This window comes from Balaenoptera musculus, chromosome 8 (genome assembly GCF_009873245.2).
Source record: "Balaenoptera musculus isolate JJ_BM4_2016_0621 chromosome 8, mBalMus1.pri.v3, whole genome shotgun sequence".
In the NCBI taxonomy this organism is placed as follows: domain Eukaryota; kingdom Metazoa; phylum Chordata; class Mammalia; order Artiodactyla; family Balaenopteridae; genus Balaenoptera; species Balaenoptera musculus.
In genome coordinates this window covers 99134114-99152581 of record NC_045792.1, presented here as the reverse complement: position 1 = coordinate 99152581, position 18468 = coordinate 99134114, and the positions used below count along the sequence as shown (strand labels likewise).

The window sequence follows — 18468 nt, the reverse complement described above, 5'->3', positions numbered from 1 at the left end:
AAACCACTATGCTTAAAATTAAAAAAATAATAATAAATTTTAAAAAAACACTATGCCAAAGACCTTCCCATGTGCCAGGCTCCCCCATCCTGCCTGTTCCAACTTCAGACTTACAACTTCTACTTCCATTTTTATACCTTGTCCCCATCAAACTTAATCTCTCAGGAGACATCAATAAAACACAACCAAAGTGGAATGGGAAAGAGAGAACATTACTGAAAACAGTCATTCACATAATTTATTCTCATTGGGCTGAAGGCAAGTAGGGAATATGAATCCTAAAGGTTTGGGATAGGAAACAAAGAAAAATTATTTCCTCATTCTCCCTGACCATACTTTTCAAGTCTTCTTCCTGGTTTATTACGTTATTTGGACAAACACACTTGACCACACCTCCTGACATTACTCAATATCTGCTTGAGTGAAAGAGACTGAGGCAAACTGAAGGAGCAGCTCTCATTACCCTCTGTCCATCACCCAGTAAATAGCCAGCCATGTCCTCACCATTCCTGTACACTGTTGGAGAGATGAGACCATCACACCAGCTGCCCCTACTGGGGTTGCTATTGTTTTCTCTTATTCCAAGTCAACTATGCCAGATCTGTGGTGAGTATGCTTTGACCTAAAATTGCTCTAGCATGATAGTCTGAAGGCTACTGACAGGGAGCTTTGTGTAGAGTTACCTGAGAAAAGACCCTATTCCAATTCTGTATGCTGTTGGACTCTATGAGTAATGTAAAGGGTGGCAGGAGATGGTGAGGAAAGTTCCACAATGTATGTTGTTTTAAAAGGGATCATAGATTCAACATTAACTTGCCTAACTCTTCTTCCTATGCTAAGATCCTTTCTACCACAATTGGCCTCCCCAGTAACTGTCTATTCTTATTCATTTTCACTGATAGAAAATTCATGACCCAGAAATTATTCAAGATCATGGAAAGGTATCTTTTGATTTTGAGATGCAATCTATTTTTCTGAAGTTCAACCTATGGGTTTTAGGTTAACTCCTTGTTTAACTACGAAGAAAAAAATAATGTTAATAATCTCTTTCAAATAACGAAGACTGCTCTCTTGTCATTATTGAGTTCAGATATTCCAAGCTACACATCTTCTTCTTTTCAACTCTTTCCCACAGGACGTAGGTAGAAACCCATCATCTCTCCTCTGGGTGTAGGCTCCAGAGAGTATGTGATTCTATTTCAAAAATACTAAGAGAAAGAAAAACTGGGGTCAGGTATAGTCTGACCCCTTAATAGCCAAATGATCCAATGTTTCTGAACTTTTTTAGCTTCATCCATAAATGGAGGATAATCAGAGAAGGGTGTTGAAGCAGGTGATTTCTTAAAGTCCGGTATAGCTCACAGGTGCATGATTTCTCTATTGTAAGTCTTTACCCTGGAATTGAGCTTCAAACCAGTCCAAAGATGGTGCCACAATGTGGTGTCAGCTGCGGCTACATGTTCCTGGTCTCTGCAGCCCACAAGAAGCGATCCATCCCACAGCAGAAACACTAAAGTTCCGAATCTGCCAGCTCTAATTGTTCTTCCTGGCCTGTCATTTCTTCTGTTGTATCCTAAGAACAGGGGGTCTCCATGGAGGCTTTGGAGTTTCATTCATTGTAAAAAATAATTAACTTTGTTTTTAGTGGTTAAGGAAGCTGATTTGAGTTGTTGACCAGGAACTAAAGTCTAGTTCAGTGCCAGAAAATCTGCTGAACTGGATGCTTCCACCAAATCTCAGAGGTGACTCACAATTGTCCAATTGTACCTGTAACAAACCATGACCCTTCTACAATCATTCCATTCAGATCTTCCTGACTCTCTCTTTTAAAGTGAAGAAAGGTGGGCAAGGAAAATAACATTTCCTGGACTCTCTAAGTATAGTGATCCCTAGAAACTCGAGTTGAGCTAGAGGTAATAATATGTACAGTATTTTATAGTTTACTTAGTGGGGTTTTTTTGTCCAATATCCATGGAGTAGGTGTTAATATATACCATTTCAACTGAAGTCAAGAAAGTTACATAACTTGGGACTTCCCTGGTGGCGCAGTGGTTAAGAATCCTGCCAATGCAGGTGGCACAGGTTCGAGCCCTGGTCTGGGAAGACCCCACATGCCGCGGAGCAACGAAGCCCGTGCGCCACAACTACTGAAGCCCGTGCGCCTAGAGCCCGTGCTCCACAACAAGAGAAGCCACCGCAGTGAGAAGCCCACGCACCACAACGAAGAGTAGCCCACACTCGCTGCAACTAGAGAAAGCCCGCGTGCAGAAACGAAGACCCAATGCAACCAAAAATAAATTAATTTAAAAAAAAAAAAGAACGTTACGTAACTTACCCCCAGTTATAAGTTAAGGAGCAAAGAATCCAGCCAAGGTCTGCCTGAACTCAGGGTTCAGATTCTTCTCACTATTCCACAAACCCATGAGATAATCTGGAGATGGGTAGGATTTTCTTAAGATTATGGTCAAAGAATATTTAGAAATGTTTTCAGTGATAGCTAACTCTTCTTATTCTCCAGTTCCTGGGAGGTCCGGATTCTCCTTTTACTTCCACAATGTAATGGGACTCCCTCCATCCTTGCCCCTGGGATTTGGACACGTCGTAGGCTAAAATCAGAAGGTTTTCCAAAGGGTCCATAATGCTGAATAATTGATCTTGATGCCTGGCCACTTGGGCAATCAGACAATGCAGCTTTGGGCTCAATCACCAATGACACGTAGAATTTTTGCCTTCTTTCTCTTCTCTCTTCTTCTCTTCAGCATTAACCCAAGTGAATTAGAAGAAGATGGAGAAGGAAATAACTGAATCCAGAAAGTAGATTGGGCTAGGCTCCAATTACCAAGGTCTCTTTAAGGATACCCTCTCTAGGCCTCAAATTAGGTACTAGATCTACCAGGCAGGACTTATATTCTGCCAGGACACAATGGTAAGGCTGAACAGTTGTTAAAATAGTTAACACTTCCATGCTGGTTGGCCAAAAAGTAATACCTGGCAGAGTGGGGCTCCAGACCCACTTTTGTATTGTTACAGCAACACTGCCAGCGGCTACTGGAAGGGTCTATGTCTGTGCCATATCTGTTACTAAATCTTTTAGTATCATCCTTGTTCCTAGCCCTAATATTTTATGTGTGTGTTTCTTATTTCCTCCCTCCCTTGCCACAGAGGTAAGCAAAGAAAACTGCTCCTATCTAAATCCTCTAGTAAACACAATGGTAAATTCAAACTATACCAAAGGAATCCAAAGTGCCAACATCCTGTTGACCCTCAGACTTGTTGGGATTCAGAACCAAAGGCTAGAACAACAGCTGACTCAACAAATTCAAGAAGATACGAACAGGAGAGGTGAGTGCCTATATTCCCTGGAAGAGTTAGGAAAAGACTTACCTATCTATAAAGATGATCTCCAGTGAGTTCTAAAAATTGTGTGTCCAAAACATCCTTGATACATCAATCTTAGCTGTAGAAAACTTGAGGTGAACAGGGGTAGATACAAAATGTAGTACACATGAAACTTATTTAATGTTATGTTACCTAAATGTACCTAAATGTTACCTAAATTTTTAAAAAATCTAACACAAGTATGTAGTGGGGTTTTTTTTTTGATAAAGTTCACATGAAATTCAAAAAAAAATTGAGATGACACAATGGTACCTCAAAACATCAATCCCCTGCCACTTACTCTAGAGCTAGGCCTTCCTTCTTTGAGCCCTGAAAATCATATTCCTTCAAGAAGTTACAAGGAAAAGCAAAAGAAATTATAGACTCTCATCCATTAAGACTGTTATATGAAATAGTTGAGTTCATGACCAGAGAGGGTGTGGACCAGAGAGGGTGTGGACCACAACAAAGAAAGCTGACAGTAGAGAGGCAACCATAGAGCAACAGACATATGGACTGAGTTTGAGACCAGATTCCACTTTGAGCCTTTCATTTCAATATCGAGCTTTAGCTTTCTAATGAGTATAAGGGGGAAATATACCACCCCTACCTACCTAACAATATTATTGTGAGAATTAGGAGCAGCCTGAGAGTTTGGACACTCTATAAGGCAGAACATACAAGTCAATTATTCCTATCCAGGAAAGATGGCACCCACAAGGAGAGAAAATTCCAAGGCTTTATTATTTATCTATTTTTATTCTTTGTTCATTTTTATAAGGATTGCATGATTCCAAAAAGAACCCATAATTTCATGGGAAAGATTAAGATCCCGCTTGCATTTATACAGTACTGCTAGAAAAAGTGCTCTGTTTTGGGGATAAAGAAGAGAACAATAAAATATTAGTAAAGAGTAGAACAGGAGAAAGGAGTGACAACAATATAAGTCACAAGGAAGACAGGAGGCCAAAAATATTATAAGCATGTACCTTGTTTAACTTGAATACTTTTCTTTTCAGAGTCAGAGATAACCTCAGGAGAGCTTGCCTTGGTTATCCTGGCTTTGGGAGCATGTAAAAACCTTGATGAAGAGTTTATACGTGATGCTCATCTGGTTAGCAAACTAGGAGAGAAATTCAAAGCAGAAATTGAGAATATGGGTGAGAATCAAATGTTCAGAAACCCTGGACATCCTTTTCTTCTCCTCCACTGATTCAGAACTGTATGAAGTTTCCCCCTACTTTTTCCATCTCCTCTTCACTTCATTCATCCCACTATACCTTTTTTTTTTTTTGAAAGGTAATTTTAAATTTATTTATTTATTTATTTATTTATTTATTTTTGGCTGTGTTGGATCTTCGTTTCTGTGCGAGGGCTTTCTCTAGTTGCAGCAAGTGGGGCCACTCTTCATCGTGGTGCGCGGGCCTCTCACTATCGCGGCCTCTCCTGTTGCGGAGCACAGGCTCCAGACGCGCAGGCTCAGTAGTTGTGGCTCACGGGCCCAGTTGCTCCGCGGCATGTGGGATCTTCCCAGACCAGGGCTTGAACCCGTGTCCCCTGTATTGGCAGGCAGATTCTCAACCACTGCGCCACCAGGGAAGCCCCCACTATACCTTTGAAGATCACTTTCCCTTCTTCCTTCTTTCAACATGCATCTTGAGTTTTCTTTTCCAATATGTTCAACTGAGCATTGACCTTACGTAGGATGATGAATGCACACACCAACACACAAACATACAGGTCACAGTTCTCTAGTCCTCCAGAAGCTTGGCATTTAGACAAATTACACCAGAAATAGCTGAGCAATACGAGACACTGTGTCATAAGTATCAAAGCATATACATATGATTCTATAATATTACAAGAGCTAAAGATGGCAAAAAGCACTTTATCACTGGGAAAAATAGGTTGACCATCACAGCTGCTAGTGAGGTACATTTGTGCGTTCTAGTCCTAACTATGTAGCCACCTGAACATCAGGATAGTATTTTTTTTAATTTTTATTGGAGTATAGCTGATTTACAATGTTGTGTTAGTTTCAGGTGTACAGCAAAGTGAATCAGTTATACATATACATATATCCACTCTTTTTTAGATTTTTTCCCACATAGGTCATTACAGGGTATTGCCCTGTGCTATACAGTAGGTTCTTATTAGTTATCTATTTTATATATAGTGGTGTATATGTCAGTCCCAATCTCCCAATTTATCCTTCCCCCCCTTAGTCCTTGGTAGCCATAAGTTTGTTTTCTACATCTGTGACTCTACTTCTGTTTTGTAAATAAGTTCATTTGTACCCTTTTTTTAGATTCTACATATAAGCAATATCATATGACATTTGTCTTTCTGTGTCTGACTTACTTCACTCAGTATGACAATCTCTAGGTCCTTCCATGTTGCTGCAAATGGCATTATTTTGTTCTTTTTTATGGCTGAGTAATATTCCATTGTATATATGTACCACATCTTTATCCATTCCTCCATTGATGGACATTTATGTTGCTTCCATGTCCTGGCTATTGTAAATAGTGCTGCAGTGAACATTAGGGTGCATGTATCTTTTCAAATTATGTTTTTTTCCGGGTATATGTCTAGAAGTGGGATTGCCAGGAGTATTTTTTATATCTTTAATGCTGAATCTCCTCAGTTATAAAATGAAACGAGTTGAGTTGAATTTGGTGGCCCTTAAGAACCTTTAAATTTCTGAAGTTTGCCGATTCTATGAGCAATATCTCCCCTCTGTTATTCACCTCTCTTTAAATGTAAAGAAATGGAGATAAAGTAAGTAGAAATAAGTTCAAAATGTACTATTCCGGTACCCCTTCCGTGAATAAGGTATTTCTTTTCTCTCTGCCAGAAACACACAGTGGCAATCCGCTGACTAACTATTACCAGCTCAGCCTGGCCCTCTTGACCTTGTGTCTGTCCGATGGGAGCTACTCAATCACCAACGTTATTCCTTACTTCACTCCTGAAAATAAAAACTATTATTTTGGTGGCCAGTTCTCAGTAGGTGAGTCATTTAAACCCAATTCCCTTGGTTTCGAGGACATAGGCACCAATAGGCCTTGCCCTTTGAATTTTTCTACCAGTAAGTACTTGAATTTTTTCTATCCTCTTTACCCTAGTCTCCTCAGAAGAGAATTTTTGTTTAGAAGAATGGATATTGAGTAGTATTTAAGCCTCTTTATAGATGTGCAGTATAGTAGAAAGACGTGGTTCCTACTCACACTTTTCTTTGAGTAACCAACAGATGTTAACTCTTGACTTTAATTTTCCCATCTTTAAAATGAGGATAGATCATGAGACTCTTCAGATAAGACATCTTAGGAAGTATAAATATTAGAGAAAGGGAATGCAGTGGAATTCATTTATCTCAACCCTGCATCTTTCTCTAATCTATTGGGACCATTTGGATGTGTGGGATTACTTGAATAATACAACCTCTCCAGTGGTCAGGCCCAATATTTTGATCAATAAAATGTATATCCACCATGGAGAAGGACCAGAAATTTCCCACTGGATCAGCTTACACATCCAAAAAGAAGTCCCCTTTAGACAAGTAGTGTTGTTGCTCAGTCCCTAGGGGCCCAGAGCCACAAGCTCATTTTTCTCCAAGAAGTTCAAAGAAAACCACCATTCAGTGTCTCAGGATAGTAAGGAGAAAGTGAGTTTTTATACTCCTTCTTCTATGAGAGAGGGAAGGCACCGTGCCTAAAGAACATAGAGGAAACCAAGTAATGAGCCAGAAAAAAAAGACCTTATCCTCCATTCTTCCCATCTCTTGCCTCCTCCTCCCCATTAAGAAGGTTTATTGAATAAACTGCTCTTAAGTGCTATTTCTTAATCAGTCTAATGGAAACCTTGGAACTTTACAAAGACATATTTGTTTGGAGTATTATCCTGGGTTTTCTCAATTTCTTTGCCAATATGGCTAAAAGATAAAAAAGATGAGAGCAACCAGTATGTAAAAGCAGACCATTCATGTGTTTGCACCTACAAATCCATATGTGTTTCTATGACCAAGATGTGAGTTTCTGAGTACAAGGTACATGGCTATTCAACATAAGGAAGGAATCTTGCAATATTTGAGAGGTTAGTGCCAGAGGGATGACTGCTGTACCTTAAAATTCTTCTCTTCCATCATTAACGAGCATGACCCACCATCCCAGTTTGCCCAGATTTGTCCTGTTGTTAGTACTGGAAGTCCCACATACCAGGAAACTACTCAATCCAGGGTGAACCAGGATGGTTAGTCACCCTATCACTGGTGTTTTGCTTCCTGACAGATACTGGAGCAATGGCTGTTCTTGCTCTAACCTGTGTGAAGAGGAGTATAGAAAAGGAGAAGATTGAAGCAGATAAAAAGGATTTAAACGAAACCAATGTTTATATAACATCACTGGTAAACAAGATTCTGTCTGCAAAACATGATGGTCTCTTTGGAAACATATTTAGCACAGGAGAATCTATGCAGGTAAGTCAGAGGGTAAACCAGGAGACAGAGAAGGGATTCATGGAGGAAAGCAACATCTTCGTCCTCCCTTACTGGCCTCCTAAAGACTTATTATCCATTCTGTTTCCTATACTGATTTTGATTTTACTCATGTGATTCCCCTCCCCTGCCTGAAATGTATTCTCCTCTCCTTTACCTTTCCATATCCGATGCTTCTATGAAGCTCTTCCTGACTACATTTAAGAAATTCTAGAGCCTGCTACAATCTGTCTTGTTGTTTTATCACATGCAGTTTCACACTTTACCATATACCATTGTTTGGCGTTTCACCTTACCTCCCAAATTAGGTTACTGGTATGGAAATAATAAGTGGTAGTGGCAGTAACAGCAGCTGGTATTTATTGACATTAAGTCATTAATGCACAACCACCCAGTGAAGAAAGAATTATTATCTCTATTTCCTAGGAAGTAATAATAATGAGTGTGAATCATGGAGTACCAGTAACTTGCCTAATAGCACAAAGCCAAAGAGTGATGCAGATGGGGATAGGACTGAAATAATTGGTTTCAAAACTCATACTCAATGCCAACACTATCCTGTATATGTTTCTTGAAGACTGAGAATTTATTCCTGCATTTACTCACTGATCTACTCAACTCTAAGGGGTAGATGCAAGAGGAGATGAAGAAAGGTTTATAGAAAAAAAAAAAGACTTCACCGACTCTTTGGTATGAATTTGGGTCTGCTAGGCTGACTCAGTGTGAGAGGACTTTCAAAGGGAGAGAAGAAGCAAGGACAAAGGACAAAGGCACAAAAGAACATTCCGTATTTTAGGAAGATCAAAATGTTCAGCACAGGGTGCTTGGGAAAAATTACAAGATGAGGCTGATGACGTAAGCAAGGGTCCAATCATAAAAAGTGTTCATATTATTGTTACTGTTCACACTTGATAAGTTTGAAATTAATATAAAACCATGGTTTCCCATTCTGGCTGCACATTTGAATCACCTGGAGGAGCTTTTATAAAATACTAATGTTTACACCCCACACCAACCAGTTAATACAGAAATTGAGGGGTGGGACATGGGCCTTGGTCTTGTTTAAAAACCCTACAGGTGGTGTTCATTCACAGCAGGACCAAGAGCTGCTTACCTACCAGACAGTTTATAACAGAAGATATAATATGATGAGTTGTTTTCTTTTTTTAGTATCCCACAAATGCTGGTTGACTACTTGGTTATCTTTAAGAGTCTTCAAGAAAAAATGAAAAGGAGAACTGTCTTTCCTTGAGAAACCACAGAGCAACATCTTCAAGTTTAGTCCATTTTAGTCCTTGTCTTACTCACTCTAATACCCTCTTAATTTTTCCTACCCTGTAATTCTGCCCCTTCAGTCCAGTTTATATCTGCTGCCTGGATAGTTTCTGTTTAAGGACCTGTTAGACTTCCCACTGTCAAGCAAATGATAGCAGACACCACACCGTGAAATTCAAGAGTCTAACAATCTTGTCCCAACCTCCTTCTCCAGGCTGTCCTTCCACAATTGCCCCGAGTGTTCCCTCTACACCAGTTCTCCTAAGCCAGGAGGAATCCTCTGGGGATTTTACTAAAACGCAGATACTCTCATCATGGCCAGGCCAGGTTCTGGCCATTCCTACTTTATCCCCTTTGGTCAGGTTGTTGCCTCCTCATGTCACCTACTGAAATGCCATCATACCACCAAGCCTATTCAAGCACTGCCTTCTCCACCAAGTCTTTCCTCAGTCTCACTAAATGTTTATGAGCTCTTCCTCTTTGGAAAGGCCATGCCGCTAGATGCTTCTCCTAGGGCATTCATCTTAGGGACTCCTTTACAAGAATCTGTTCACACTATTTATGGATTGCCTCCTATATGACAAGTACTGTTTCAGCATCAGTGGTACAAGAGTAAATACGGTATAGAAAGTCTGTTCTCATTGACACTATGAGAGATTGCGTGATTTAACAATTCCCACCTCCCCACCCAAACTAGCTTATAAGCTTCTTGATGGTGGGAAAGGTATTTTAGTGGTCTAAGGTGGTTCCTATGTAGTCAATGTCCAATAAAGGTTTACTAAATTAGTTAGATGCAGGCTTTCCCATTATGTGAAGTTTCTCTCATTTATTCTCATTCTCTCTCTGTCTCTGTCTCTCTCTCTCTCTCACGTTAGGCTCTGTTTGTCTCATCAAACTATTACAAAAATGAAGGGAATTGCCAAGAAACTCTGCACACAGTACTTTACAACATTTCTCAGGGAGCATTCCATCTGCCAATTGCTGCAGCCCAGATTTTACCTGCCCTGATGGGAAAGACCTACTTGGATGTCAACAAAGACTGTTCTTCTGTCTGCAGTCCAGGTATAGCACTAATGAGCAAACCGTTTTGCCTTTCAGCATAACACCCAAAGTGTGTGTGACTTAGGTTTCCTCAGGGACCAAAAGTGACCAGTTAAACCTCTAAAGCATAACAGTTCCCAGATAGAACTCAGTCCTCCATATGTGATCATAAGCACCTGAGGATTTGTCCTTAACAGAGTAGTAGATGCTGTTCTTGGTTCAAACACTGATGAACAAGGTAGACTTTATTAAAGGACGTCTATCTCCAAAGGGATGTTTTCTGACTGCTGGATACAGAGATTTTCTGAGCATCATTCCCATCCTAAAAAGTATGGTGTCTCTAACTTTTCATTATGCTCAATGAGTGGTCCCTCAGAGACATAAGACATTAATGTGGAAAGAATATGGCAGTATTATAAGAAAATTGCAGCATGAATCATTAACCAAACAACTGATTTTGCAACAAGGTACAAAGAAAGAAGACTTTTCCTTCTGTCTTGTTCATTTCTGGTTCAGGCACATGTAGGTTTAGGGATCCTAGACAAAATGTTTAGTTTCTAAGCTTCAGTTTTCTACTATAAGAAATGCAAATGATAATAGTATGTAACATAGTTATTTGTAAGGACTGAAGGAGAAAATCCATGTAAAATGATTAGTACAGTGCCTGGCACATAATGTTTTCAATAAATGTTAAGAAATAAAAAGGCCGGGGATTGAGAAAAAATAGGGAAAGGGCACTAAGAGATACAAACTTCCTGTTGTAAAATAAATAATTCATGGGAATATAAAGTACAGCATAGAGAATATAGTCAATAATATTGTAATAACTTTGTATGGTGACAGATGGTTACTAGACTTTCCATGGTGATCAATTCGTAATGAATATAAATGTCGAATCATTGTTTTACACCTGAAACTAACATAATATTGTATGTCAACTATACTTCAATAAAAAAATTAAAAGGCAAAAAAAAAGGGGGGGGGAGCATTATTGTATGCTGCACCAAAGCAAAAAACAAAAATCAGGAGCCTGTGTGGGAAATGGGAGATGGGGCAATTGAACTGCTGAAACAGCTGGAAGTTGACGCAGGCACAAGCCTGCACAAGCCGGTGAGTATGTAGTTTTAATTTGTGCTTTAGTCATATGAGAGATCTGCCCCTCGATTGCTGACCCTTGTTCCTTGTACAAACCTTCCTCTGCATCAAGGGAAAGAGTCGTTGCATAGGGGTTGGATAGGTGTGCAGACTCTAACATCATTTTTATTATTCCTTATAATCATTCTTCTCTGCTTTTCTGTCTCTGCCAGTTAAATTCAACATCTCCACTGACAAGCCTGTGACTGTGACACCTATCATCTCACCCTCGTATATTTCAGTCAACTACTCTGTGCAAATCAATGAAATTTTCAATTCCACCAAAGTCACCGTGAGAAAGGGTTCTGTCTTCCTTGATGTGATGAAGGCAGCTCAGAAACAAAATGAGGCTGCATTTCGGTACGTCTGTACATAACCTAAGGTTAAGGAATTTAATTTGATTATGACTCAGCAAGAATACATCTGCACCTGAATACAATGTACATTTAAAACACCTCTCAGTCAGTACTTTTGCTGTTCACCAACATCGCACGGCAGGGGTTAAAAAAAGGGAGGTGAAACTTCTTCCTCTTCTAGCATGTAGCAAGTATTAAATTATTGCTCACTGAATAGATAAATAAGTACCAGGGATCTCTCTTCTGTCAGTAAAACTCCTTCAATAAATAGAACCTCTTAAGTCAGACATTTTGTGTCTGGAACAGTGGTTCTTAACTATTTTTGAATCACTGACCCCTTTGAAAGTCAGATGAGTGGGATTCTCATCCCAGAAAAAGGAATATACACACAAAATGTGTCATTTGTTTTTTTAATTTTTAGTTTATATTGGAGTATAGTTGATTAACAATGATGTGTTAGTTACAGGTGTGCAGCAAAGTGATTCAGTTATACCCATAAAAGTGTCCATTCTTTTTCAAATTGTTTTCCCACTTAGGTTATTATAGAATATTGAGCTGAGTTTCCTGTGCTATACAGTAGGTCTTTGTTGGTTATGTATTTTAAATATAGTAGTGTGTACATGTCAATCCCAAACTCCCAGTCTATCCCCCACCCCCGCTACCCTTTACCCTTTACCCCGGTAACCGTAAGTTCATTCTCTAAGTCTGTAAGTGCAAAACTTGTCATTTATGGTTTTTTTACATGTGCGGGTTTTTTTAAATTAATTAATTAATTTTTGGGGGGGCTGCGTTGGGTCTTCGTTGCTGCACGCGGGCTTTCTCTAGTTGCGTCAAGTGGGGGCTACTCTTCGTTGTGGTGCGCTGGTTTCTCATTGCAGTGGCTTCTCTTGTTGTGGAGCATGGGCTCTAGGTGCTTGGGCTTCAGTAGTTGTGGCACGTGGGCTCAGTAGTTGTGGCTCATGGGCTCTAGAGCACAGGCTCAGTAGTTGTGGCGCATGGGCTTAGTTGCTCCGCGGCATGTGGGATCTTCCCAGACCAGGGATCGAACCTGGGTCCCCTGCATTGGCAGGCAGATTCTTAACCACTGCACCAGCAGGGAAGTCCCCAAAACTTCTTATTTAAATCAGAGGTTTTACAAATGCCCAGAAGCTTCTCCATGCCTCCCCCACCTTTCAGGAGGTTCATGGACTCCTAGATTAAGGTTCCCTGGCCTAGAGAGTTCAAATATTAAAGTTAAGATATTGACTTTGCCTCTGAAAAATATGGCTTATTTGGCTCCTTAAACCTAACTGACAATAGCTTATTGTGTTTAATAACATGCTGTAAGATGCAACAGAGAAAATCATATATATATGAAAATATATGTCTATGTGTATATATATAACTATAAAGCCTGCTTTCAAGTGTTCCCAGGAGGGTAGAGAAATGTGAGTAAAGAATGTGAAAAAGACATTGACTATGTCACTTTTTAATAAACAGATATGAATTACTAAGTTATCCTTTCCTGTTCCTCTTTCCTAAGTGCCTCTAGGACAACCAATTAACACTTTCTTGTACTGCTTTAGTGTCTTCATCAGTTACTGTCTTGGGTAGAAGATTCGAAATTTTTGATGGCAAAGTGTCTACTATGGCAGGAAGGAGGGGGAGAAACCAGGGGAATCATTTCGCTAATTTTGCATGGATTGTAGAGGGCCTGCATCAGAATGACCTGGAATGTTTATAAAATGTGCAGATTCCTGGTCCCAGCCCAGACCGACAGAATCAAGGTATCTGGGGATAAGGCCAGGAGATCTGTGTATTTTGAAACATCTTCAAGTGATTCTTAAGTATGTTAAAGTTTGAGAAACGCCCATGGAGAGTTGCCTTCGACCTTCTAAGTTCCTGTAACCCATTCACTGTACCCCACAGTTTCAAAGTGGAGGACAGCCCATGGGGGCCCTACATCATCTCTGTTCAGGACATAAGGGCCAACAATAATGACAGAACCTACTGGGAACTTCTGAGCAATGGCCAACCGCTGAGCCAAGGTAAGGGAGAGTACGACAAACAATGCTGCAGAGTGAGATGCCCAAAGCATTCAGGTGTGAGGGTGTAAGCTTTGGCAGGGAACGTGCCAAGGAGTTGGCAGAGCCATATCCATTATCTGATGATTTGGTGGTCAAATGATTTGACCCGCTTCTCCTTCTTCTTCCTTTTCAGGAGCTGGGAGTTATGTTGTCAAAAATGGAGAATATTTGGAGGTTCGTTGGAGCAAATACTAATAAACCCAAACCATCCTCAGCTGGGTCTAACCCTTTTGTAGTGAGATTCCATGTGGAAATTGATCTTACACCTTCCTTTTCACTTATCTCGACCCCAATAGCATAGTCAATAACCTCTAATCCTCTCTTTGCATGTTCAATAAAAGATCAACAACTATACAAAAAGAGCATGTTCTAATAATTTCATAGCAAAAAGGAATTACTATTAGAGAGAAGACTACCTCAGGAGGAAACAAAGTGAAAGAGATTAGACCCACTTGTCTAATAAACTGAGTTATACTCAAGGTTCCCCTGCTAACTATCTGGGTGACCTTGGGCAACTGGGGAAAATGGAGATAAAGTTCTAGGTCTAATGGTGCAGCAGCAACCAATGAGATCAAGGAGAAAGTTCGTAAGGAGACTGAGCTCTCTGAGACACAGATGCAAGGGAGGAACTGAGTGGATGTATTGGCCTCATACAGGCAGTGGGTAGAGAGAAAAATATTGCCCTGGAGAAAGGGTAAAATGTGAGGCTTACACTTAAAAGTCAGTCCACAAAGTTTGAGGAACACTTTCATCCCCTCCTCCAGCTGCTTCCTCTGGGTCCCACTTGTTCTCCCACATTTATTTTCCTTTCATTTCACCATAAAAATCACCCTTATAGTCATATCATCAAAATACACATGTAAAAAAAATGACTCCAATGTTCATTTCAGCAGAATTCACTTAAAAAAAAAGTTGAATCATGTCTTAGCATGAGCTGGGTTACACCTTTTACTGAGTACCTGAGCTATGTGCACATTCAGTCAGGAACCAGAAGTGCCTCTAAGAAGCCGAAGGACAAAAGGTGCTTCAGATAAAGCATAAAGTAACCCACTCAAAATAACCTCCAAAAGGAAGAGGCCTTGAGGTAGAATTAGTTAACTTATTTCAAAAATGTCTTCCTCATTGCTCCTTGTGTTTTCATGATACTCTTCTCTTCTGCCCCTCCACCAGCAACCCTGATTCATTCATAGTCAGGGTTTGAACCCTCTTCCTACACACTGTTTTCTGGCACTGATCTTCAACTCTCAGGTTCAGCTCTGCCCTGGCCTTCATTAACTCGGTGTGACAGATGCCTTCACAACTACACAGCAAGGGATTCCATCCTCTTGGGTCTGTGTCACATCTTGAAAGCTAAGTTAGAGACAGGGTGATCTCCATGGTGCTGTGAGCGTGCAGTACCAGCTGTCATATCTATTTGTAGACTATACAATCTATGTGAAATTGAAGGGTAATGGTTTAGGTCACAAATATGCAAAATATTAGGACTGGCATTGCTGTCCATCACAGTGTGACCATACAGTTAATCATCCAACCATAACTCTGTTAAGAGTGAAAGTGAACATTATTGATAAATATACTCAGAAAAAAAAACAGATTAAAAACTGGGACTATCCTGGGAAAACCAGAACATATGGTCAATGCTGTCCAAAAAGGGAGCTCAAGCAAAAAATATAAATACAAATATGTCAAAATAACAGAAAATATTGCCCCTGAAATAACCAATGAAACTGAATCTCAATATAACAAAGTTGGAATAGGTCTCTCCAACATCCCTAACTGTCTCTCAGTTATTCTAGCTCATTTTCTGTAATATTCAGTCAATACCAGTAAAACACCCAATTTGTTTTAGACCTATTTTCCCAAATGTGGTACAAGAAATTAATCTCATTGGTATACCAACATGGAGTCAAATAACATGCCATCACAACATTAAAGTCATTTTCTTTAAAATTCTCATTTAACTCTGATTGGATTAAATATGAAACCTCACTTTATGCCACTATGTTTTCCAACACTCCCCTCTAGCACTGCTAACCTCCGTTTCTGATGGAGAAAGATGAGTGTCTCCCAGCTCATGGTCTTTAAGCAGAAGGTAGTAACACTGTTGTCTGATAGAAATGCCTTCAATCTCTGAAACAGACATGAAGGTCAATGGAATAACATTTCTTTAGCATTCCACTAACATTGGCCAGTGAAACCTAGCTCTGGCCACACTTGCATTCTGAGAAGATCCTATGGCTTGAGATTATGTCAGAACCTAGACTGAGTCTGAGGGGAGAAACTTACACCTGCAAAGAAGTAATCAACACAAATAAACATTTCAGATGCCCAGAGAAAATTGCAGTGCTTTGATACCAGAAAATTAGGCACAGGAAAAAACAAACAAGGAAATAAATAAATAAGTCCAGTCAAGAGTTAACCAAAGACTGTCAAAACATATTCTTTAAGAAACTATAGAGGAGATTGGTTCAAGATGGTGGAGTAGAAGGACATGCTATCACTCCCTCTTTCGAGAATACCGTAATCACAACTAACTGCTGAACAATCATCGACAGGAAGATACTGGAACTCACCAAAAAATATACCCCACATCCAAAGACAAAGGAGAAGCTGCAATGAGACGGTAGGAGGGGCACAATCACAATAAAATCAAATCCCATAACTGTTGGGTGGGTGACTCACAAACTAGAGAACATTTATACCACAGAAGTCCACCCACTGGAGTGAAGGTTCTGAGCCCCCCATCAGGCTTCTGAACCTGGGGGTCCAGCAACGGGAGGAGGAATTCCTAGAGAATCAGACTTTGAAGGCTAGCAGGATTTGACTGCAGGGCTTCAACAGGACTGGGGGAAACAGAGACTCCACTCATGGAGGGCACACACAAAGTAGTATGTTCATTGGGACCCAGGGGAAGGAGCAGTGACCCCATAGGAGACTGAACCAGACCTACCTGCTAGTGTTGGAGGATCTCCTGCAGAGGCAGGGGGTGGCTGTGCCTCACCATAAGGAAGGACACTGGCAGCAGAAGTTCTGGGAAGTACTCCTTGGTGTGAGCCATCCCAGAGTCCACCATTAGTTCCACCAAAGAGCCTGGCTAGACTCCAGTGTTGGGTCGCCTCAGGCCAAACAACAAACAGGGAGGGAACCCAGCCCCACCCATCAGCAGAGAAGCGGATTAAAGTTTTACTGAGCTCTGCCCACCAGAGCAACAGCTACCTCTACCCACCACCAGTCCCTCCCATCAGGAAACTTCCACAAGCCTCTTAGATAGTCTCATCCACCAGAGGGCAGACAGCAGAAGCAAGAAGAACTACAATCCTGCAGCCTGTGGAACAAAAACCACATTCACAGAAAGATAGACAAGGTGAAAAGGCAGAGGGCTATGTACCAGATGAAGGAACAAGATAAAACCCCAGAAAAACAATTAAATGAAGTGGAGATAGGCAACTTTCCAGAAAAATAATTCAGAATAATGATAGTGAAGATGATCCAGGACCTCGGAAAAAGAATGGAGGCAAAGATCAAGAAGATGCAAGAAATGTTTAACAAAGACCTAGAAGAATTAAAGAACAAACAGAGATGAACAATACAATAACTGAAATGAAAACTACACTAGAAGGAATCAATAGCAGAATAACTGAGGCAGAAGAACAGATAAGTGACCTGGAAGACAGAATGGTGGAATTCACTGCTGTGGAACAGAATAAAGAAAAAACAATGGGGCTTCCCTGGTGGTGCAGTGGTTGAGAATCTGCCTGCCAATGAGGGGACATGGGTTCGAGCCCTGGTCTGGAAAGATCCCACATGCCGTGGAGCAACTGGGCCCGTGAGCCACAATTACTGAGCCTGCGCATCTGGAGCCTGTGCTCCGCAACAAGAGAGGCCGCGATAGTGAGAGGCCCACGCACCGCGATGAAGAGTGGCCCCCACTTGCCACAACTAGAGAAAGCCCTCGCACAGAAACGAAGACCCAACACAGCCATAAATAAATTAATTAATTTAAAAAACAAACAAAAAACAACTGCAGCCTCCCTTTAAAAAAAAAAAAAAGGATGAAAAGAAATGAAGACAGCCTAAGAGACCTCTGGGACAACATTAAACGCAACAACATTCGCATTGTAGGGGTCCCAGAAGAAGAAGAGAGAGAGAAAGGACCCAAGAAAATATTTGAAAATAGTCGAAAACTTTCTTAACATGGGAAAGGAAATAGCCACCCAAGTCCAGGAAGTGCAGAGAGTCCCATACAGGATAAACCCAAGAAGAAACACGCCGAGATGCATAGTAATCAAATTGGCAAAAATTAAAGACAAAGAAAAAGTATTGAAAGCAACAAGGGAAAAACGACAAATAACATACAAGGGAACTCCCATAAGGTTAACAGCTGACTTCTCAGCAGAAAATCTATAAGCCAGAAGGGAGTGGCATGATATACTTAAAGTGATGAAAGAGAAGAACCTACAACCAAGATTACTCTACCCAACAAGGATCTCATTCAGATTCAATGAAGAAATCAAAAGTTTTACAGACAAGCAAAAGCTAAGAGAATTCAGCACCTGCAAACCAGCTCTACAACAAATGCTAAAGGAACTTCTCTGAGTGGGGAACACAAGAGAACAAAAGGACCTACAAAAACAAACCCATAACAATTAAGAAAATGGTCATAGGAATATACATATCGATAATTACCTTAAATGTGAATGGGTTAAATGCTCCAACCAAAAGA

General features: G+C 40.5%; 1 protein-coding gene across 1 annotated transcript; it reads left to right on the top strand.

The window, feature by feature from the left end:
- Positions 1 to 461: 461 nt before the first annotated feature.
- On the top strand, positions 462 to 14045 carry TCN1 (transcobalamin 1). The gene is made up of 9 exons (XM_036861722.1): positions 462 to 606; positions 3163 to 3342; positions 4398 to 4538; positions 6236 to 6391; positions 7668 to 7855; positions 10024 to 10210; positions 11497 to 11683; positions 13588 to 13706; positions 13879 to 14045. The coding sequence occupies exons 1-9, from the start codon at positions 495 to 497 to the stop codon at positions 13938 to 13940; spliced, it is 1332 nt and encodes a 443-aa protein (XP_036717617.1). The 5' UTR covers positions 462 to 494; the 3' UTR covers positions 13941 to 14045.
- Positions 14046 to 18468: the final 4423 nt, after the last annotated feature.

What these genes read in the sequence shown, in the direction of transcription:
- TCN1 (XM_036861722.1), top strand. Translation starts at nt 495, where the DNA reads ATGTCCTCACCATTCCTGTACACTGTTGGAGAGATGAGACCATCACAC. An exon ending in TCAACTATGCCAGATCTGTG is followed by an intron (nt 607 to 3,162) that starts GTGAGTATGCTT and finishes CCCTTGCCACAG; the next exon opens with AGGTAAGCAAAGAAAACTGC. An exon ending in AGAAGATACGAACAGGAGAG is followed by an intron (nt 3,343 to 4,397) that starts GTGAGTGCCTAT and finishes TTTTCTTTTCAG; the next exon opens with AGTCAGAGATAACCTCAGGA.